The sequence below is a fragment of the Aspergillus brunneoviolaceus genome (assembly GCF_003184695.1).
Source record: "Aspergillus brunneoviolaceus CBS 621.78 unplaced genomic scaffold BO95scaffold_102, whole genome shotgun sequence".
NCBI lineage: Eukaryota > Fungi > Ascomycota > Eurotiomycetes > Eurotiales > Aspergillaceae > Aspergillus > Aspergillus brunneoviolaceus.
This window is the reverse complement of record NW_020290832.1, coordinates 71,511-93,266: the sequence shown is the minus strand read 5'-3', so window position 1 is coordinate 93,266 and position 21,756 is coordinate 71,511. Positions and strand designations below refer to the sequence as shown.

Genomic DNA, 21,756 nt, shown 5'->3' with positions numbered 1-21,756 from the left:
TATTACTCCCTTTCTTTACCCAGACCAGGAGACAAGATCCATAACTATATCATCATCGTCACCATCATCATCAGCCCCTCCTCCAGAAAGTTAAACTATCTGAAACGTACCCCCCAATTGCCCTATGGGACGTGACCTTTGACCACTTGCGTGTTGGTTACGAATTCGGCGTCACTCCTCTCTCGGCCCTCTTCCGCTTCTCCCATTCGCCCAGAGCACACCCCCCTTCGACAACACACGAACCCACGGACAGAAAGAGGACAACATCCCAGAAGTTTAAAACACAATTTCAAAACACAGGGAAAAAACCATCCAAAGTGGGAATTTGATCTAGCCCATTCCAACCCGTCCCGGAACGACAACGCAGATCCAGGCACAGCCCAAGTCGTCCTCCCCCCCCCCCCCCCATTCTAAGAATATCATCGTTTCACTCCTCTGGTCAACGACCCATTCCCTTTAAAACACCCGGCATACCCTCCCGACATTTGGTCCCTTTTTTCCTCTTTTCTTCTTTTTCAAGATGTCATCCGCCGCCCAAGAAGAATTCAATCAACTCCTCCAGAACAATCGAGACCGGTTCTCGACTCACCCTGAAGACCGAGACAATCACTCCGATCGAGACGACTCCGATCACTCCTCCGACGATAACGATCACGAAGACCACAGCCGCCCTCACTTCTCCGACGCAGACGACGACGACGACGACGACCTCCACAGATCCTCTGCCATGCACTCTCGTAACACCAGTACCTACAAGATCCCCAATGCCACCTTCGATGCCAACACAGGCCCCAAGGGTGTCATCGCCGACGCCCAGGCCTTCGAGCGTGCCCGCAAATCCTCCTTCCGCCGCACCCTGCTGAGCGTCGCCGGCATTGACCGACCCCACTACTCGATGAAGTCCACCACGGACGACGCCACGCTGCTGCACAACTCCTCCCCGCCTGACGGGTCCTCGGGCAGCGATGACGAGGAGCGGTTTCTGCGCCAGTGGCGCACCTCGCGCATGCAGGAGATGCAGGCCCGTACGCTCCGCAAGCCCAGTCCTCGCCGCCGGTTGTATGGGTCCGTCGACCACGTGGATGCCGTTGGGTATCTGGATGCCATTGAGAAGGTCACTTCGGGGACGGTGGTCGTCGTCTGTCTGTATGATCCGGAGGTATGTTTCTCTGATTATTGGTTGTAATGGCCGAAACTAACTTTCTGGGAAGTCCACTCCCAGTGCCCTGGTCGAAGACTGCCTGAACACCATCGCTCGCCGCCAACCCACCGTTCACTTCATCAAGCTGCACCACGAAATCGCGGAGATGGATAACATCGAGGCCCCGGCGTTGCTGGCGTACCGCGACGGGGATGTCTTCGCCACGATCGTCGAGATCATGCGCCAGATTCCCAAGGGGCGGAGTCTGAGTGCCGACAGTCTGGAGGACTTGTTGAAGATGTACGTTGTCTTCCCGCCTTACCCATCTCCGAGAATATTCGATACTAATCACGATCAACATGGACAGGCACCGCATCCTCTAAAGCAACACCACTAATCTCAATCTGACGATCAATTCCGATCCACGTTCACGCTACGCTGCACATGTCCTCTCACATTCAATCTCCATCTCAATTTAAACTCGACACACCCACCTCCGTTCACCACACCACACCACACTACACCACGTCACACCACATCACCATCCTCAATCCAAGCATCGCAATGCACCACAGCGGGCGTTTTACTCCTTTTTCTTTTCATGTTACAAATTCAAAATCCGGGCTCGCATATAGAATTCGTCATGGTGTTGTCAGGGTTACTTTACTGTTTGTCTTGATTTGATTTTATCCTGAGCTTGAAGATATCCTCCATGGTTTTTTTCTCGTCACGATATGAGTTTACTTTCTCTTGGGATGTCTGCGTCATCATATTTGGTTTGGTAGTTGTGTCCTTCGCGCAGTCGAATCTCAGGGCTATGGCTATGGCTCTGGCTCTGGCTATGTATTATTATCCACTTTATTCTAATCACCGATCATCATCGTCATCATTGTCATCATATCCAGATCAAGTTTGACGGGCTTTCCACTATCTGTATAAGTAGTGCAGTGTAGTGGTTATACATAGTATATGTAGTGGAGTGAAGTCGTGGTTCCAGACTACTCCGGCGATCTATCTATACCTGCTGCGCAATCCCCTCAAGATTCCGATACAGTCCAGACCTCCGATTATACCTAGGTAAGGAAGATGAAGTACAAGCACTAGCCAGTTGCCCGAATCACGTAGCCTACCGTACACCATAAAGTTTGACCATCTTGTGAAGGAATGGCATCCTATCATCCCATGTCCCATATCCCGACCCTTCCTGTCACAATCATCCAGTAATCACAGAGCCAACCCAGAGCCTCCCCATCCCATCACAGACAAAGTGTATGTATTCTTACCGACCCTAAACCCCAGCAGACAGGCAGAAAGATTTTGTCTTCTCGCCGAAAAAAGCAAAACAAAGCTTCAAAGCCACGACTCCTAACAGCCCACCCACTTTCGCAAGAAAGGGAGAAGCCAAGCCATGCAGACACATATGTGGGTTTGTCCAGAGGTCCAGAGACAAGACCGAAAGTTGCACGGGATCAAACAACGCAGAAAAGTGGTATGATTAAGTTTTGTTTTATCACGAAGAATTCGGACGAGAGAGAGGGGAAAATAAAATAAAATGGTAGTCGGAAGAGAGACAAGGAAGATAGGAGAAAAGAGAGAGAGCCCGACAAAATAAAACAAAATCACAAAGCACCTTTTTCCTGCGTGAAATCCCAGAGCATCTTGATTAGGTTGTCGGGTAAGGTATAGAGATCAACGTGGAATTCACCCTCTGTCGATGATAAATCCATCAGGTTGGGGTTAGTTGCCGGTCCGAGGAAATCACAAGAAAGGTGAGCAAGGGAAACTCACGCTCAACATCATTCTTGGTATATGAGTCTGGAGCCTTGTTGTCATGGACCATCTGCACCACTTGGAGAAGATCGTCTTCGCCAAGACGCTGGAGGCCATCGGCCAGCTTGTCCATGTCGACCTATATTAACACAAATTAGTCGAGTGATCACAACAAAAGCCAGCAAGATGGGACCAAATTGAACGAGGGAAAATTACATTCTTCTCCGTCTTCTTTTTCTTCTTCGACCCCTCCTCGCCTCCCGCGGCGCGTTTCGACTTGACTCCGTTTTCGTCGCCAGGAACGGGGCCGGATTCACGCAGTAGCGCTAGCAGCGCAGGCTTGGGGTTCTTGAAGGTCTGTTTCGGGGACAACCCAGGTCAGTCTTCCAATCTCAACCCTGAGGAGCAACCCAGGATTCACTCACAATAACGTGCTTGGATTCGTAGCGCGCCTGCGCGAAGTTGAGGTCATGGGTGACGAAATGCTCCTTGTCGGCGGCAGTCAGGCCGATCTGCATGTCGAATTCACCCCATCCTTCCTCGGAGATTCTGAACGGAGGATTCTTAAAAGCTATCATCCCAAAACAAAACGCGTGTCAGCCAGTCCATGGGACCACAAACTCGTTTTGCAGTAATCCTATGTTGGGTGGTTCTTTCTGGCCCCAAACACTTCCCTCTCCCTATAATTTTCAGAGGCCGCTAAGAGTAGGAAACCCCCCGCCCCCAATAATTGCAGATGCCGCTAAGGGTAAGAAAAAAACACCCCCTCCTCCACGATGCACATACAGACACACAAGTGCAAACGCGGGAAACCAGGTGAATGAGGGAATCATGAGACGAGAAAGAAACCCAACCAGTTCGGAAAATACAAACTCCCCTTAAGAGAAAAGTGAAAAAGCAAAGAACGTACTCTGAACAGCCCGCGGGCCAAAACTCGGGTGCAGTGTGTACGTCACCTTGTCGAAGACGTTTGCGGGGACCTGCTCGCCGTGGTCGTTGACCAGGTAGATTTCAATTGACCATGACCGTAGAGGGAATCCCTCGACGCCGGAGTCTTTGTTTCTGTTGAGGGCGCGCGGGCGCGAAACAGTCTGGTTAGCCCTTCGAGCACTTTCACTAGCTCCCTCACATATTGTCCTTTAATGAGACTAAAGACAGCGGAAGCGCGAGCGCGTTCTTGCTCGGATATGTAACGTGGTAATCACGTTTTGGGAGATGTTGAGGTGGCTGCGATGTGACGGGGAGCTGAAGAGGATGGTTGAATGGTGATGGTGGTGGTGATGACTCCGAGCTAAGCTCAGGTAAAGACCAGACAGAGGCCAAGGTGTAGGAACGTACAGGATATGTTGCTCCGTCACCAGACGGACATTTCTCTTGACCTATAAGAAGAGGAGCTGGGTCAGCGCGCTGCAATTAATGTCTTGTCCGGGGTCCAGTCCGCGCGTCACGAGTAGAGCGAGCAATGGCTCGCTCGCTCGCAATGCTCAGGAACGGAAGAGGCGGCGGACTCACGTCGGGCATCGTTGTGAATAGGCTTCAGTTGATTGCGCGGAGAGATAGGGAATTAGGGATTGAGTGGATGGCGAGCTTGGCTGAATCCCTTCCTCTGGGGGTGGGTGGCAGACTGGTTGTTTTGGGAGGAAGTAGACGGAGAGCAATCGGGCTCAAGCAGGCGCGACGAATCAAGGCGGAGTTGAGGTCGGGTGTTTGCCGGGATGGGATCTGATCGAGGCTGCAATGTCTGTCGCTTTCGCTTTCGCTTTCGCTTTCTTACTCCTCAGGGTTACTGCAAATTTAACTGAGATTGACTCTCAATTGAAGTTAAGTGACGAGATACTGTAGGCTAAGGTGCTAAGGTGCTAAGGTGATAAAGGCACAAGTGGTAGCAAGAGAAAGCTGGGTGGGAGGGAAGCTTTCCGCGCGGGGATTGACTGATTGACTGATTGACTGATTGACTGATTACTTACTGCTCACTGTTCGAGTACCAACCTACTAACCTACTATAACCTTTCAGTTACTGTTACTGGACTCTCTGCACTGCACTTTCCCGCATTGCGACTCCCCCATCAGACCGGAATAAGTCATCATCTTCTTCGCACTTCATTCCATCTTATCTGCAATTTCGTGGGCTGTTCACTGCAGTACCCCTCCACACTCAGAGATCCATTTAATCTCACACCCTGCTTACACCCTAAATCAGGAAAACAAAGTCATCCAATACACCAAAACACCAGCGTTTCTACTTCATAATGTCATACGTGTATTTTGGGGGAAATGGTGTCTATCTACTGCCGACTCGCCAGAGGACATACTTTCAACCTCGGGGTCAAACCACGTCGAATCTGTCTGTACATGCATCGACTCCGAAGCTCGGCAGAGCCGGCCTCATCATTCTGTCTCCTCACGGACGGAGGAATACAGATCGTGTCAAGGAAAGGGGGAAAGGGGAAGAAGGTACGAGATAGAAATAAGGGTCGATGGGAATTATGGGAAAGTGAATCCGCATGTGCGGGGGCATGAGAGAGGTAAATGACGAAAAAGAAGTCCACATCAAATTCGTAGTGCAAAGGAGAGATCGAAATGTGCATTAAAGATAGCCCTCTATATCACTTTGCCGCTGGGAGGGGGAAGATTCGAAGTTGCTGGAATTCCCCGCATTTACTGCTGGCTGAGAAGCTTCTCGTTCTCCTTCTGTGCCGTCTCGAAAGCCTCCTTGAACAGGTTGGCGTCTGGGACCATGCGTTAGTCATACCGTTTCCGGGACACTCAGAAGGGGAACAGGACTTACTCTCGCTGTTGGCAAAACGGATGGCCAGGGTGCAAGCCTCAGGCTCGCCCTCACTGACATCGGCGGCAGCGTTCCAGACCCAGCTGCGGTCACTGCCAACGTTGGCGCTAAGCGTCATGTCGGGAACAACTAGAGCAAAGCATCAGTCACCTGGAACGTGTATGGAGACCCTCCGCTCCAGTCTCGAGGCGAAAACTCACTGTAGTGGTTAGCGCAGACCTTGAGGGTCTTGTCGCGGCGCATCACAAGGCGGGTCTTCTGGTTCTCCTTGTGCTTGAGCAGTCTCACGTCACCAGTGCCACGCTCCTTCCACTCCTTGCTCTCACGGTCGAAGCGGAACAGCTTAGCACGCATCTTGAAAGTCTGCTCCTCCAGCTCCTCGTTGGTCTTGGTCTCGACCTTCTCCGTCAGGCGGATGACAGGCTCGAAGTGGACATCGGGGGACTCGGGGGCTTCGTCCTGTTGAGGCAAGCGACTAGTTAGTCAAAGGCTTTATCTCACGATCGAGTCAAACTGGTTCCCCGCGCGATAGAAATCAGAAGAGACAAAACAAAGATTTGGACACAGAAGCTCTCCGCCATGGAGGGGCGAAAGCGGGGTATGCCTGAACAATAACCCGCAAGCCCAGCCAACGAGTGATTCTTCCCAAAACCACCAAAAAAAACTTTTGTATTGACTCACCTCCTCCTCAGCCTTCTGGGCCTTGGAAGAGCCAGAAGGCTCGTCCTTGTCATCCTCAGCCTCGACCTTCTCCTTCTTGGGACCTCCGCCGAACATGGAGAAAACGCTGTCGGTGGTCTTGGTGGCAGTCTCCTTGACGGTCTCAGCGGCAGACTCAGCAGCAGCCTTGGCCTCCTCAGCCACGGCCTCGGTGGTGGTGGTCTCGGGCTTCTCAGCGGCCTCAGGAGCGCTGGTGGTGGGGTCGGGCTTGGTCTCAGCGACGTCAGACATGGTGGTGGATGGATGGATAGAGTTCTGCGGAAGAAAGTGAGCGGGTCAAGGTTTTGAGATAAGAATACAGGTGGAAGTATACCTGAGAATAGAGGGGAAAATAAAGATTGTATGGGAGGATGAAGTTATTAGTTTGAAGAGGGGGTGGGAAAATATGGACGGGATTCAATGTTTTTGGTCGGCCAAAGAAGGTGGGTTCGAAGGTTGGCTTGCTACCTTTCTTGCCTCAGAGCCTTAGGCACCTAGCGCCACCTTACCTAGTACTGCCTGCCCCGCGCCTGAAAAAGAAAAAAAGGGACCGCGGGGTGAGTCCACTGTGTAGTACTGAACAGTACTGCAACCATTATGGCTCTTGGTCCACAGTTGCCCATTCACACTCACTTAATGCTTTAATGTTCAATCTCAATGTCAACGAGTGTCAATGTCAATATTTGATCAGTATCAATATCAACTAGATAATACCCGGATACATTTGCCTACCAGTATTCCCAGGATCCAGATCCACGCGTCAAACAATCCTCAATACGTGACCATGCGCCGAGAACGTCCCAAACCGAGCAACCCAAAAGCCAACGAAGAATAAAACGAGAGAATTGTAGCTAGTGTACTACCTACAAGAAGCAGATTCCAGCTCCCAGAGTCCAGTCCAGCTGTTCGACCTCCTTATTTAGCACATCTAGTCTGCCGGCAAGTCTTCCGTTTCATGAGGCTCCTGGCCCTCTGCTGCGCCTTATTCAAAGTCTGGCACTTCCTTGCGTTGCGGATATGCGTCTTCATGCTCGTTAGATCAAGCACCTGAGCAGAAGCACTTATCCTGTTCCATGTGCCACTCATAACTTCCCTGGCTCCCCTATTGACTCTTTCAGTGTGACCTTGGAATGCGGCTGAGGCGGCTAAGAGAGGTTGCACAGCAGTACGTTTGACAACTTGAGTAAGCTGCGCCGACTTCGAGAGGACCAGTTCTTTGGTATCATGGGAGAGTTGCACCGAGTCATGTAGCGCGGACGCCTCTCGTCGCAGAAAATGGGCTTTCTTGACGACGTCACCCATGAGCACCTGGAGGTCGGTGCAGATACGTTCGTATGCCTCTGACAGGCCCGTTTGCGCGCTGCCAAATTCCTTCAAAAACTGTGACGAAATGGCATGGGCGGCTCGTCTCCATTTCTGAATCTTCAGCCATGGTGTACCAAAGTCCACAGAAGTGGTCTGTGTGAAAGGTGGTCTGGTGTTTGAGGTGATTATAACATCCACCAGCCCATAGGCATCGGCTCGCTCTAGTTTCAAGGTGTATACTCCTTCGAACAAGGTCGAAAGTTCGTAATCGAGGGGCTTGCCATCTCGTTTTACCTGGACACTAAATCGTGGACCCTTCCTGCCAATGAAAGATTTATGTGGTGGTTTGATGGCAAGATGACAATCGCCAACCACCTGAAACTCAAATTCGCTGGGCCCCTCACTGGGCGGATTCGGAGAGAGAATTCCGTCCATAAAATCTTCCAACGAAGAGCGGCCATGAGCTTGAGCTCTCTGGGCTTGAACATCAGCTATATTCGACGGCACCACGGTTAACAATCCATCCGGACCGAACCCGCTGGCCGTTGGTATATTCTGAGATTGAGTTGTGACTGCGCTGGAGACTCCAGAGTGTGCGAAATACTGGGTAAGAAACAAGATAAGTGCCCGGAGAGCAAAATGGCCAAAAGTTATAGTCAATACGGCGGCAGCAAACAGGACAGTCAAGCGAAGTAAGAACGCCAATTTGTGATTTCCATTGCTGAAGGGGATGGGGGTCACTTTCCATGTGTGCTCCACGGCGTTCAGAGCTCGTTTCACTAGAGGCTCGTTTGGACACTCGGGGGGAACCTGATAAACTTTCCGCGGATATATAGTTGCCAGAGAAGCCAGGTTTCTATTGAGCTGTCTGGGCGCAATGCTCTCAAACGTCTTGATGTCAATCGGATACCTGTTCACAAGTGTAGATGTTCCAGTGACTGGATCACGCGATTCCAGGCACATGTGAAGACTGTGGCGGTTCACGGGAACAGGATCCCTCGACATTGTCCACAGCGGGCGCTCTGAGATTTCCATTGTGGGCACGCCGTGTCTTTCCAAAAAGATGCGAGCCAGCCTCTGGGTCTCCGTGTCCTTGTTGCTGTCGGTGGTTGCTAGGAAAATGATGGCTATATCGGGCAAGGTCCACTCCACAGGAGAAGAAATGCAATAGTCGGCACCCACCCACTTCGACGTATATGGAGGTTGGTTCTTAAGACTCAAGGTGATCGTGCTGGGCTTGTCAGTCTGGCTGTCTGCAGAGGCGTCGAGACATTCGTCCACGATAAGTTGGACATGAATGGGCAGGAGCTCGGCGAAATTAGGGATCGCCCCGGCACCAAAGGATGTTGGGACCACATGATACCTGGAGGACTCGGTGGAACTGCTTTCGTAACTGCTACAGGGAGAGCTTGCCACCAGGACATCTCCAATTTTATCCAGGATGAGATTTCGGAAGTCCGGGCTGCCAATGTAGAGCACGCGGAAAGGCTTGTCTGTGTCCAAGGATCTTCTCGTCATGGTTTGTTGCACTGTAGCTGTAAGCGTTGAGTCTTGGGTTGCGTTAGAGAGTTTCTGTTTCAATGCTGCTGCCTCGAGACCTTCAAACACCCGAATGGTGTGTTTCAATTCTACGCGTTCGGTTTCGGGCCAGCTCTCAGGCTCAGCAAACTCGATGGACTCGGTCGACTGGCGGAAAGCAGTTTGGGTGGTGAGGCTACTATTATCGATCGAGGTCCCGAGAAAAGGGAAACCAGAAGACAGTTCTTGCGTGGCCGACACATTGCTCGTCGACTCATAATTCTCACCGTAGTATCCGTCATCATCACTGGCATCGATTTCACTGTTGCTTGAGGTCTCGTCAAGGCTGGCCACATCGTCAGGACCAGTCTGATCGATCAGAGACCCCATATCGGTCTGTTCCGAGCGGGTACCATCCTCAGAATATATATCGGAGACGCTCATCGTGGCCCAGCCCTCACTCAGTGACCGTGAGGTCTGGTCTGTGGTTGGCAGATTTGACGTCATGTTGATAGGCCTCGATCGAGATAGCCACTCTTCGACAGAAGCACTCAAGGGAGGGAACGTAGGGTACTGCAGAGGTGGAGCAGCGGCCGAGTCGTTCTGGCAACGTCTGGAAGAAGGCTCCGGAGGGTCAGTCATGATGCTAGTGTGATTTTGTCATAGAGACAGGTGCAGGAAAATGAGGTAGTGTGTTAGGTAAGTTGCAGAGCGGAAGCTTTTTTGCGGTCGAGTACAATGGACAACGGGTAAGCCCAAGAATAAGTACAACAAACAGTCAGCGGAGTAAATACGTTAACTTCACGAGAGGAGCTCTAGCGGTCAGAAACTACTATGAGGGCAGTTTGTTCCGAAGAGCTTCCTCGAGATCCCTCAGCCTGATAGGCAGATGCCCGACGAACAACTAGACCCGACGATGCGTTGCGTTGCGTTGCGTTTGCGTGGGGAAGGGGGGGGGCAAGTAAGTAGTAGTAAGTGGTGGATACTGGGGTGCTGTTCCCGAGGGTCCGGGCGGAGAAAGAGCGGCTTGGGTGCCTAAGGACTAACTAGATGTGAATGGGCATTTGACTGGATAAATGAGAGATCTCAATATGAAACAGTGATTCTCACTCTGCGAGGCAAAAGTTGGCAAATCTTGAGGTTTACGGCAGTCAAGGTGGACCAGATGGGATTCGGAGGGGAGGGGGAAGTTGAAGAAGGAAGAGTGATGAGGGGTCGACAGGCTGATACGAGAGTAGGGGCGATAGAGTGATAGAGTGATAGAGTGATGAATGATAAGTTAACTAGTGGCAGTGGCAGTGGCAGTGGCAGGCTGATGGCAAGCTATCATGCGCGGGGCACATGACAAGGATAACGCGGTAGTAAGACATGAAGGGTCGGTCAGGCGGAGCAATCTCCTCGCTACCTAGTTAATAGGAGGACGTACTACTCGTCAGCCTGGGAATATTCAACCAACCGAACAGTTGGTTACCTCATCATGTGTTGTTCGTTCGGGTTGTCTGGATCAATTCCATCGTATACTCCGTGTCAGCTCCGAGGGTAGGAACTGCCCGGAACGAGAGCAAAACTGCCTGCGCTGCTGATAAGCCATCCGTTATCAGGTGACTAGTCCCAAAGGGTAGTTTTGTAGATCTCCGTCCGACAGTCAGCACAGCTCCTTATTACTAATCTGCAAACAACTACTACCGGAGTCATGATCAGAATGGTATGATCCACTGGATGTTATAAGTGACTATGAGGTATGTACATTTCATGACATGAGTGAATTGAGAAGAGTCAAGGGGAAAGGATGATGGAAGGGGAAAGGGGAGAACAAATCAGACAACCAGAATACTTCCTGAATAGCATCGGGACAGAAAGCAGGAAAGAAAGGAACAAGGGAATAAGACAAGAGACATCGACAGGGTATTTATTATTAGGTGGTGACCCTCAAAAGGCCACATGGATCCATGGCAATCTGTCTGCCATATCAGTGCTGATGCACCCGGTCTCACTCGCCCTCGAAGCGCCTCAAGACCAGCTTGGGTGGTTGCTCACCTCTGCCATCCTGGGTTCCCCAATAGACATGGTGGGAAAGGACAGCCTATCGACGAACATCAAGCAAGTGGTCATGTCATAAGGCCCACGGAAAAGCGCGCAGTGGGTTCTCGCCAGCGTTCGAGGAGCCTTGCGCTCACAGTATGAGAGAAGCTTCAGCAGAAGTCCGCCGTGCAGCAACGGAGTGGATAGCATCCTGGCCAACGAGTCTTCACCGAGGGCTTCTTCTGACATTTCATAACGAGACCGTCAGTGACATTCGGATCTCTTTATAGCGAACGCGGCAATCCCAACGAAATGGAAGTATACGAATCACGCTAGATGAATTTGTCAAGATTGATGAGAATGGTCACACCGTCTTCCATGGAAAGAAGCCGTCAGATCCGTGCAACGCCGTCCAGAAACCCACAGCCAACGTAACATGCAGGCTCTCAAGCAAATAACTCCAAGGGCGACCCGAATAATGCTCATAGTCGAACAAGTAGGTACGAAAACGAGGAGGCGAAGATTATACAGCGAACATTAAGGGGCAAGAATCAGAGTCTAAGGAGATGCCCACCCTCCAGCAACGTCTACCCATTCAGCGAGACAACTGCCCTGCTTGCCCTCGACATCCACAATGTCGGTGTCGCACCTGCAGCGGCAGCCAACGCCATTCTCCTTGACGGGGTCCGGGTTGGCCCAGTAGTCGTCCTCCTCGAAGCGCGCCTTTTCGTCATCGGTCGTCATCTCCAGGTAAGGAATTCGGGGAAGTTGACGGGCGGGGGCATTCGCAGGACAGTGCTGGATGGTGGTGTGGCGGTAGCCAAAGTCACGAAAGTAATGGATGTCGCCAGGGCCCAAGAGGATACCGGCGGCCAGCGAATGGATCGGCGCATCACCCCACTGGAAAATCAGTTAGCCAAGAACGGGAAGACGAAAGTGGAACGGCACATACTCTCTCCATCCAGAAACCACCACTCTTGTCCATCATGTCGAAGAATTCCTCATATTCCTTGCTACGGAAAAAGTCCAGGCGCGCAATCTCGAAGTTACTCCAGAAATGGCACATATTGTATTTTTCACCTTCCATGGCTTCGGGGTCAATGTCGGGGACAGTGTTTTCGCCGGGTTCGTTCAAAAGAATCTCCTCAGGAAGCTTTTCTTGCTTGACTTCCTCTGGCTTCTGTTCTTCTTCCTCCGGTTTCTCGAGGAACATCTCCCAGAGACCTTTCGACTCCATGTTGTTCTTGCGTTTGTAGGCGGAAGCATAGCGGAAAATGTTCGGGACGGTCTCGCGAAGCTCTTTGACGGCGATAGTGAAGCCATACGTTTTGTTGTTTTCGGCCATTTTGACGAAGGGGTCACTGAGGTCGACATTAGCATTCCATCAAATGCGATCTATCAGGCCGTCGTCTTACTAGGTGATGTCACAGAAGTACTTGATCTCGGGCTCAAGACGCCAGTACCACTCGTACTTCATGAGAAGGGGGTGCTTGTAGAAATGTCTATACGCACAACCCGAGTTAGTATAAGAAAGGACCTTGAAGAAAGAAGCGAGACTCACCCGGAGTAGAAGCGGCACATGTGGTGGTAACTCTCCATTCCACCGTACATGATGGCAGCGTCACCCTGTTTCCTGACACCTTCTTTGGCAACCTCGTGGTCGACCCAGTCGGGGTATCCCCACATAGAGTCATCGATCTTTCCGAATTCCACAGGGGCGCTCGTATAGTTCTTGACGGTGGCCTTGAAATCATCGTCGAAGTCGCCATCGTTCAGGAACACATAAGGATAGTGGAACCAGCGATTGAAGTGTCTCTCAATCGACTTGAGAGATTGTACAACACCATCCAGTTCCTTGTTCCTGGCGAGGACGACAAAAGCGGCGTTTGCGCGAGGGGAGTCCTGCTCTTCCACGGGAAGGCAGCCGGTAGCAAAGACCTTATCATACTTCTCACTGATTTTTCTGCGGTGATCGTGCGGTTAGCAAAGACAGTAGACAGAGAAGAGCCATTTCCAGAACCCACCTAATCGAAGGCGGAGTGCCCGCGGGAATCAGGATACCCCCAGGAGACGAAGGATGTCGAACAAAAAGGAGTAGGATAAGAACTATTACAAGACATGGAAATAATAAAACAAATCCCAGGGGTATTGAGATCGAGGAATTGCCCTTTAGCCGAATTCTCCGTCTGAAGAAGGCGAATCTGGAGAGGTTGCGGCCCTTTTCGCGCGAAGAGTCATCTAGGGGCAGACTCGGCGTGGAGGGCAACCATTTTGAGACCCGCTGAACGAGGCCCATTGGTACCAGGTGTATAGGCGGGAGACCCAAAGAAACCAGTCGAGGGCAACGTTATCGAGGCCCGATGCACTCAGCAGCAACTATTCTCAGAGCCAGAACCGCTTTTCAATTTGTAATCGTGGAGTTCGGTGATAGAAAGCAAGCGCCCGCACACGCGAGAAGTGATGTGGGAGGTGATTAGGGGAGCCAGGTGTGTAGCGTTCGTCCGCCAGCGTCTTTGACAAGAACCCGAAAGACAATTAGAATAAATATAGCGAGAAGAGAGGTCGGATGCCCGGGTTTGGCGAAGCGAAACGAAATGAGAAAAAAAGAGCGGCCGGAGGAGAGCCTCCTTTTTCGCGAACTTTTCCCTCTCAGTCGGCGAGATAGAGTTGGGCGGGGAGAAGGTTGACAGGAACGCGAAGGACAGTGGTCCGCAGCAATGAGGCCGAAAACACGGAACCAGTAGACGGGATCATGAATCTAGATGGCGGGTTTGAACTGAGGCTGGGGAAAGGAAGAAGAGGAGGGAGGAGGGGGGGGAGGGGAGGAGGAGGAGGAGAAGGCCGAGAGCAGCGGGAGGCAAACCGAATTGAAATGAAGGCTCGACAGGATTATTTGGGGATGGGAATGGCTTTGGAACTTCCGCCAAGTCCAAGGAGGCGCAAGCGGTTTCCGGGTTCCAGACGGTAATTTACCCATTTAGTCGGGAGTCGCGGCCTGGTGGACACGATAAATACTGTACGCATCTGGTAATTAAGACCGTCCCTTTTCATTCACCACTAAGTATGGGCTTTCCCCCCCCTCTTTAGCCAGCCAGCCAGCCAACGAAAACAACCAGCCAGCATCAAGCAATTGCAGGCGGGAAAATACTAATGCTGACCTCGCTATCGACTCTACTTAACTACTCCCTACCTTACCTATCTGATACCTTCTCTCATCAATCAACCACATTAGTTGGTCATCGAAATGGCAAACATTTGTTGGATCTTCTACTGCTATACCCGCAGCAATCAAGATCACAATTCACAGTGGAATCACCAACATCCACTTTCTGGATAAGAGTCGAGGTCTGCGACGGGTAAGGCAGCGTGGCCCCCCTGGGTGCATAGAAGACCAGAAGACCCTTAAGCTTAACCTGCAAGACACGTCGACAGAAGACGCCAGTCGCCGCTCGATCTTGCAAAACAGTTTGAGTTCGCGATCAACATCAACCCAGTCTCTACGGAGTACAATTTCTATTTACGTCTTGCGACACTGTACCCTGGGTATGATCATCTTGGGACGCCCCTTCTCACGGTTCTTACCTGGCTTGGCGCAGCTGTCGTCAGAGGTCGATGCAGGCTAACTTCGTAACCGCTCTGCAATATAAAGAGCCACGATGTCGTGTCGACTCCCTAAGAGCATAAATAGCCGCATAGAGTTTCCGGGGCTGACGACGCCCGACCTTCACACGACTTCTTTTTCGTGCAGAGGCTCGACAGGTCCATTTTGAACGGCAAGTACAAGAACAATACGTTCCCCTCCATTTTGCTTGTGCGAGTGGTCAAACCCAGTCGAAGATAGATGGTGTGGGTGGGTTACGTTTTCAGCCAGGCCATGAACAGCCATCGACCGAAATCAGACATGCTGGCCACCCTCGCTATTTGTGTGTACAGTACATGGTAAGTAAGGAATGAAACTGTGCCTGCAGTCACCGCGACAACAAGTATAAGTCTCGTCTCATGAAAAGCCGTGAGCTTCAGCTCAACAGCAACCTGATTCATGCAGGTCGCGTTTTCCCAGCTGGTGTCGCATGTTATCTCACCATCCATCCATCCATCTTCCATGAGCCCGTGAATGAACCTTCTCCTGATCTGGAAAACCGGCGGGATTCGGGCCGACACGGCTGAGCTTGTCACGTATGGTAACAGTGGGCTGGTGGTGCTCCTGGTGGTAATACGTACCGGTAATCTATGCATCCAGAACCCTGAGTGTCCACTTGGACGGACCCACACGTGACCCCAGGTCAGCAGGCCCTAAGGGGATCTGTCAAGGTGGCCTTTTAGATCTCTATCGACCGGCTCAGGCTGTGTGTGTGTGTGTGAGAGAGACTGCCTCAGAGGAAGCAAAAGTCCTCTCCAGGCTGGTACCGAGTATCTGCATCTGCATGTCCGATTGGAAGATGTGATCATGTTTGGCCAAGGAACATCGTGCAGATCTAAGATCGGGTCTAGTTGAGGACACCCCGAAGCTTCGCCGTTGAGCTGTCACATCCAGGGTCTGTCGGTTGGTAGGTCTCTTCGCAACTTTTATGTAGGTACACGCAGCCTGCATACAGTTACTGTGAAGGACGGACATGATGTAGACTACTGTATCTTTCAACCCTTGAATGAAGCATCTGGTGTTGCCATGTCGGGTCGTCGGGATCTGCGTTGCGGTCAAGGCACTTGCATACATACTCCGGCATTCCGCTATTCTTAAGAAGCCTTAGGATTCTTGCATCCATCGGTCGGATCGAGCAAGTCAATGCTTGTTGGATGATTGTTTACACTGCTGCAACTACGGAGACATAGACCAAGAATGTCGGGGAAATTCAAGAGGGAGAAACTCAAAAGACGAGCTTGTCGTCACGAAGATTATTCATGATATCAGCTGCCCTTTCTCAACCCCTGGACTGGGGCGTGGCGGGCGGTTTTGCGTCCCACGAGGGGAACATTTCAAGGCTTAACTGGTTAACTAACTTACTTTTGCGACCCCCCTTGACTCTTCTCAAACACTCCAGCAACCACCACAACTACAAGCAACAACAATCCTGAAGATGAATGATTCGATGACGTTGCTCGTGGTTCATCTCAAGGTGAAACTGCAGGAGCTTGAGTCAGTCGAGGTCTCACTCTCACAATTGGCCCCCCCCCCCCCACCCACACCGTCTGGACACTGGCTGGACACTGTCTGGACTAGAACCCGATGATCTTCTAACAGAATAGTCAGTGAGGGCAAAAACGTCCATGCGTCCCGTTAGCAAAGCAGGGAAAATGTTGACCCCCTCTCTTCGATTTCAAGTCTCGAACTACTACTAGTAGGAGTCAGTAGTCGGTAGTACGTAGTAGATTCTCGGATAGATACCCCTTTCCTTCCACCAGGAAAAAAAAAACGAAGAAAAGAAAGACCCTTGAATTTCCTCTTCCATTTGATCCTCTTCTCTCTCTTGCTTTCCTTTTCTTCTCTTCTTTCCCCTCTCTATGTATTATGTATGAAAGCGAAAGGTGACGGAGTGCAGCTCTGGGTCATGCCACTTGCTGATAATACCTGTCATTGTTGATGTTGTTGTTGTTATTGTTGTTGTCGCCGCATTCCCTCCTTCATCGTCGTTGCTTCCCACTGCAACTCAACTCGCCCAACTCTCCTTTCGATCCAACTTCAATGGCCTTACGGTAGCAATCCTCCTCTCACCGTGTTCGCGACCGCATACTCTCTCTGTCCTTGACATCCTCTGTTCCGACTGCAACTCGACCATCTAAATGACGACCCCTTCTTGGTCTCCCCCGTACATGCGCACCACGAAACTATAGAAGAACCTAACGCTCCTTTTGCTCCGTCGCAACCTTTCCCGCGACCGTCGCACATACACCAGATTGATCCTGGCTTGGAATTCCACATCCCTTTTACCCCCTCGGCCGGTTCGTGAGGCATCATGACCCAGGCTATCTCAACCTCGTGCCCCCCAATTATGGAGGGGAGCGCCCGAGCGCCCGTGATCCATCTCCCCGACGGTCAAGTCCAGAGGTCCTCCACGCTCCTATCGCCGACCCCAAATCCCACCCACTATCGCAACGGTCATGTCAACCTTGACACCTTCTCACCCGTCAATGAGAACGGTAGCTTCGAGTTCGACCGAGTCATCAAGACTGGAAAAGTGTTTCGTCGTGTGAAGCACAAACATGTTAGTCGCTTTGCCTTTCTTGGTTGCTCATCACCAGCAGGACACTAACCTTCATACCGCTGCTAGGCCTTTAGAGCTTCGTGGAAACCGGCTTACCTTGTCCTCCGCCCAAACCTTCTTTCCGTGTACAAAGATGAAGAAACCACCCGCCTCCGTGCCTCCATCACCTTGTCCGAAGTAACGGCCGTCGCTTCTGTCCGGTCGCCCCGATCGAACCGACAGTACGTCTTTGGCATATTCTCTCCTTCCAAGAACTACCGCTTCCAGGCCGCGACGGACAAGGAGGCCGAGGATTGGATCAGATACATCCGCGCCGAGACACGGATGGACGAAGATGAAGAGGCTTTTCTGGCGCTGTCCAAACCGGGGGATGCTGCGGCAGCCAGCAGTAAGCGTCGAGTATACGATACCACGGACCACTCGGACTTCGACCAGCGCGGACGGCCCAGCTCTCCCGAACTGGGGGGCGCGCTGTCGCCCGCGTACAAGTCGAGGCGCTTCGCCTCTCCTCATGACCACTCGGCGAACGACATCACCTCGTACTCGGAATGGTCGGACGGGCCTGGAAGCAACACCAGCGTCCGCCTGCGGTCACCCTCGGCGCATAATCGGTCTGCATCGGCCCTTGCGGAGGGACCGTCCTCGAATGCGCGGGAGACGGGCCGGGTCAACGACGCCGGGGTCCTGCGTGATCCCGAAAGGGTCGTGTGCAACGGCTATCTCCAGTGTCTTCGGATCAAGGGCTCTATGCGGCAATGGAAGCGGTTATGGGTAGTTCTCCGACCGAGTGGCCTGGGCTTTTACAAGGATGAGCAGGTGGGCCTTCTTTCGTTTCACTAATACTTTGATGGTATCTAACACAACATCAGGAATACTCCGCCATCAAGATCATCCCGATGTCTCAAGTGATCGACGCCGCCGAAATCGACCCCATGTCCCGGTCCAAGAATTTCTGTCTGCAGATTATCGCGGAAGAGAAATCTTATCGCCTCTGCACGGCGGACGAGGAATCGCTGGCCAAATGGCTGGGATCGCTGAAGAGTATCCTCGTGGCGCGCAAGAAACTCGAACCCACCCCAGCAGGGACCACAGGCGCAGCCGGACTGTCCTGAGGGAGGAGAAGAATGAACAAGTAATCAGAAGTTGTAAAAAAGATAGAAAGAAAAAAACAAACCAGCAACCAATTAGCAGACAGAAAAGAAACAGAAACAGCCAAGATTGATTTCCTGTCTGAGTTTAACCGACTCCTTACTCTTTTATCCACTCCTTTGCCCAACCCGTTCACCAACTCTGGCTTTGATTGTTGACTGCAGTGATATTGATGTTTCTTATGTATTTTGTGCTATACAGCAAGCCCTTGGCCTTCTTGACTTTCTCTACCTGTTTTGATGAACAGCCCGCCCGCCCTCCTTTGTATTGTCTTGGTGTGATGGATGTCTGTGCAATTTCTTCCGGATTGATACATACTCTTTTCTTTCATCTAGGGCAGTGATGATTGGTATCATTCATACTTCCATACAGAGACTCGGGAATTGTCCCCTTTCGCCCTATAGTAGCTGTCTGTCACTGTATACTTGGTTTCAATTTGGAGCTTTTCCTGATTGTGATGACCTGAAACTATCATCGCTAGGTGCTGTGCTTGTCCTTGGCCGTGTGATGCTGATGGGTGGTGGATGCCAGGTATTTCAATCCATGACAGATTGCGGGGATGGATAGGGACAGTCTAGGTTGAAATGAATTGTGTTACGCCTCTTATTTCTTCTGGAAGTGCTGGTGTACAAGTACATTTTTCTTCTGCTAGGCAGTCGGTTGTTTCCCTTGGGGTGCAGTACACTATCTATCTACCTCCTTTTTACCTGAAGATGGATGAAGTACTTCTACGAGTGGTCATGGTAAAGATTTGCCAAGCTGCGCCCTCATTATCCCCTCCTACTACCAGAAGTGAGTGATACCATCCTAGAGAACCAAAGAACCAAAGAAATCGCTGCAAAGAGCCAGTAAGTCCTCTGCAGTCTATACTTCACACCCGCCCCCCCAACACAACCCCACACAAACCATCAATCGCGATGATCCCCCTCCTCCACCACCGAAATAGCCTCATACCCCGACGATGCCCCCGTCTTCCCCCTCCCCCTCCCTCTCGTCCGCCCCCTCCCGCTCTCCTCCCCAGCCCCATTCCCCTGCGTGTCCACCACATCCCCCCGACTCTCATGATTCACCACCAAAAACGACCCGAACACCACCGCCGCGCCCACCCAATACGCCCCACTCGCATACTGCCCCTGGATCACCATCTGCCCGACCAGCGACAGCGGGATGGTCAGACTCAGGCCGACGGTCACGACCAGCGGGGTGGTCAGGAGCATGGCGTAGGCCCAGCACAGGTCGGAGAGGAGGGAGGCGAGCGCATTGACCCAGACGATGGTCCAGACGCGGGGGGAGTCGGGCCAGGCGAGGGGTTCGACGCCCAGGGCGTGCAGCACCAGGAACCCGGGCCACAGCAGCACCATATTCAGGAGGCCGACCAGCCCGAAGAAGAGCTGCATGTTGACGCGGGATTCGTCGCCGACTTGCTTCTTCAGGACGATCGTGTAGACCCCGTACATGACGGCGCTGAAGGCGGCCATGGCGTCGCCGAGGGCGATCTCGTGCGGGGATTTGGGGGGGATGGTGCTCCTGTTTCCTCCTGGATTCGGGTCTGCGTCTGGGGTTGGCGAGGGGGAAGGGGAAGGGGCGGAGATGTCGAGGCGCGAGATGATGATGATGCCGATGAGGGAGGCGATCACGCCGAGGAGTTTGCGGGGCGTGAAGCGTTCGACGCCGATGAGGGCGCCGAAGATGAGGGTCCATACGCCTGAGGTTTGCTCGTTAGGTTTTTTTCTTTCATTCTTGCAGAGTGTGGTGTGGGGGGGGTGTTGCTCTTCAGTAAACGTACCACTCGTGGAGGTCAGGATGGTGGTACTTCCCACCGTTGTATACTGTAAACATGCCATGGCAAAGTAATTGGCCTACCTCCCACGCGTCAATCACATGTCCGGCCCCCTCAACACTCCTCCCTGCAAACAAGATAACATCGCGCAACTTACAGTAAACTAAACCCACCCACCCAGCCACGTTAGCACTTCCCAAACGTCAACCAACCCGAAAGAAAAGCAAAAACTCACCCACAGAAGACAAAACTGAAAACTCAGCTTCGCCGTCTCCTTCAACCCCAACCTGGCCGACGAAAGCTCCCCGGCCCCGGCCCCGGCCCTCCCCCAGCTACTGCTACCAGCACCAGCACCAGCACTCCTGCTCCTACTCCTACCCTCAACCCCCGCACGATCCAAAATCCGTCTCCCCTCACCCTCCAAACACCCATCATGCGCATCGAGATGCTGCAACAGACTCTGCACCGACCGAATCCGGTACAGCTTGCCGGCGCGCCAGAGCCGGAAGACCCGACCGGCGATGATCGAGGCGAGCGGGAGGATGAAGATGGAGGTGTTGACGTAGGTCACGAAGAAGGGTTTGGAGTAGGTGTTGTCGGCGAAGATGGTCTAAGTTTTACCCACCACACAAAGTTAAGTTAGTGAATTCGCGTCGTCTTTCCCCCACCCCTTCATGACTTGACTCCCGGAAAAGGAGGGGATTTGGGCGGAGGAGGGGGGGGAGGGGGGTATGTACACTGGCCAGGAAGTTCGAGGCCGTCCAGAGGAAGACCACGATGAGCAGTAATGCGATCCCGAGAGTGCGTCGACCCCCCGGGGTCAGGCCCGAGGTTGGCGGGATGGATGTTGAGGGCTCCATTTTGAGGGCAGGAAGCCTGTACTGTCGGAAGTATCGTGGGAGGGATGTGTGCGGTTTGCGCGTTTCGCTCAGGGTGAGAGCGCACCGCACGAAGGGCACGAAGAGGGGAAACGCGACTTGTGTTCTTGTTTGGTTCCGAGATGTCGAGATAAGAACTCAAACCCTCTCTCTTCCTCCCCGCTTACACCGTTCAAATGGCGACCGCGACGGACACTCGCTCCGGAGACCGTGCCGACAAAAGGCTCACCGGGTAACAGGGTAACAGGGTCATCGACTTGACCTAGTCATGAGGGCAGTAGCGAGGGCCGCAAGGAGTGAGACAGCTTAGCGCGTCGACAGCAATAAGCCAGTCCAAATGGCACCGGGGCCAGCAGGCGGTGCGATAAGCAGGGAGGATTTATCGGGGAAATTACGGAGTACTGATAACTAAGTTAACTACTGCGTACTAATGGTGAAAAGAGGGCGGTGTAACCCGATAGCATCCCGCCAAGCATCACGAGATAACCTCGATAAGCACGCGACGG

At 52.3% G+C, this 21,756-nt stretch overlaps 7 protein-coding genes across 7 annotated transcripts; 3 read left to right on the top strand and 4 right to left on the bottom strand.

Moving 5' to 3' along the window:
* Nucleotides 1–520: 520 nt before the first annotated feature.
* BO95DRAFT_468838 (phosducin family protein) lies at nucleotides 521–1,524 on the top strand (the record flags this gene model as incomplete). Its single annotated transcript, XM_025589390.1, has 3 exons — nucleotides 521–1,159; nucleotides 1,212–1,441; nucleotides 1,509–1,524. 3 exons carry the CDS (start codon nucleotides 521–523, stop codon nucleotides 1,522–1,524), a joined length of 885 nt encoding a protein of 294 aa, XP_025436919.1.
* A 1,236-nt stretch (nucleotides 1,525–2,760) lies between these two features.
* Nucleotides 2,761–6,650, bottom strand: BO95DRAFT_457456 (Ran GTPase-binding protein YRB1; the record flags this gene model as incomplete). The annotated part of the gene is made up of 10 exons (XM_025588482.1): nucleotides 2,761–2,849; nucleotides 2,930–3,050; nucleotides 3,128–3,268; nucleotides 3,337–3,482; nucleotides 3,822–3,973; nucleotides 4,250–4,282; nucleotides 5,574–5,640; nucleotides 5,700–5,828; nucleotides 5,900–6,158; nucleotides 6,381–6,650. 10 exons carry the CDS (start codon nucleotides 6,648–6,650, stop codon nucleotides 2,761–2,763), a joined length of 1,407 nt encoding a protein of 468 aa, XP_025436918.1.
* Nucleotides 6,651–7,065: 415 nt separating this feature from the next.
* On the bottom strand, nucleotides 7,066–10,136 carry BO95DRAFT_447947 (uncharacterized protein). The gene is made up of 2 exons (XM_025587737.1): nucleotides 10,016–10,136; nucleotides 7,066–9,939 (listed from the first exon to the last, which is right to left on the bottom strand). The coding sequence occupies exon 2, from the start codon at nucleotides 9,861–9,863 to the stop codon at nucleotides 7,314–7,316; it is 2,550 nt and encodes an 849-aa protein (XP_025436917.1). The 5' UTR covers nucleotides 9,864–9,939; nucleotides 10,016–10,136; the 3' UTR covers nucleotides 7,066–7,313.
* Nucleotides 10,137–11,603: 1,467 nt separating this feature from the next.
* BO95DRAFT_18375 (glycosyltransferase family 15 protein) lies at nucleotides 11,604–13,770 on the bottom strand. The gene is made up of 5 exons (XM_025580889.1): nucleotides 13,268–13,770; nucleotides 12,805–13,206; nucleotides 12,659–12,745; nucleotides 12,196–12,604; nucleotides 11,604–12,143 (listed from the first exon to the last, which is right to left on the bottom strand). Exons 1-5 carry the CDS (start codon nucleotides 13,537–13,539, stop codon nucleotides 11,802–11,804), a joined length of 1,512 nt encoding a protein of 503 aa, XP_025436916.1. The 5' UTR covers nucleotides 13,540–13,770; the 3' UTR covers nucleotides 11,604–11,801.
* A 576-nt stretch (nucleotides 13,771–14,346) lies between these two features.
* BO95DRAFT_18647 (uncharacterized protein) lies at nucleotides 14,347–15,145 on the top strand. Its single transcript, XM_025580908.1, has 3 exons — nucleotides 14,347–14,599; nucleotides 14,664–14,786; nucleotides 14,893–15,145. Exons 1-3 carry the CDS (start codon nucleotides 14,394–14,396, stop codon nucleotides 15,011–15,013), a joined length of 450 nt encoding a protein of 149 aa, XP_025436915.1. The 5' UTR covers nucleotides 14,347–14,393; the 3' UTR covers nucleotides 15,014–15,145.
* A 2,049-nt stretch (nucleotides 15,146–17,194) lies between these two features.
* On the top strand, nucleotides 17,195–18,555 carry BO95DRAFT_375720 (PH domain-containing protein; the record flags this gene model as incomplete). Its single annotated transcript, XM_025583158.1, has 3 exons — nucleotides 17,195–17,443; nucleotides 17,510–18,259; nucleotides 18,313–18,555. The coding sequence occupies 3 exons, from the start codon at nucleotides 17,195–17,197 to the stop codon at nucleotides 18,553–18,555; spliced, it is 1,242 nt and encodes a 413-aa protein (XP_025436914.1).
* Nucleotides 18,556–19,500: 945 nt separating this feature from the next.
* On the bottom strand, nucleotides 19,501–21,232 carry BO95DRAFT_375695 (DMT family transporter; the record flags this gene model as incomplete). The annotated part of the gene is made up of 5 exons (XM_025583155.1): nucleotides 19,501–20,297; nucleotides 20,379–20,451; nucleotides 20,608–20,673; nucleotides 20,758–20,982; nucleotides 21,110–21,232. 5 exons carry the CDS (start codon nucleotides 21,230–21,232, stop codon nucleotides 19,501–19,503), a joined length of 1,284 nt encoding a protein of 427 aa, XP_025436913.1.
* Nucleotides 21,233–21,756: the final 524 nt, after the last annotated feature.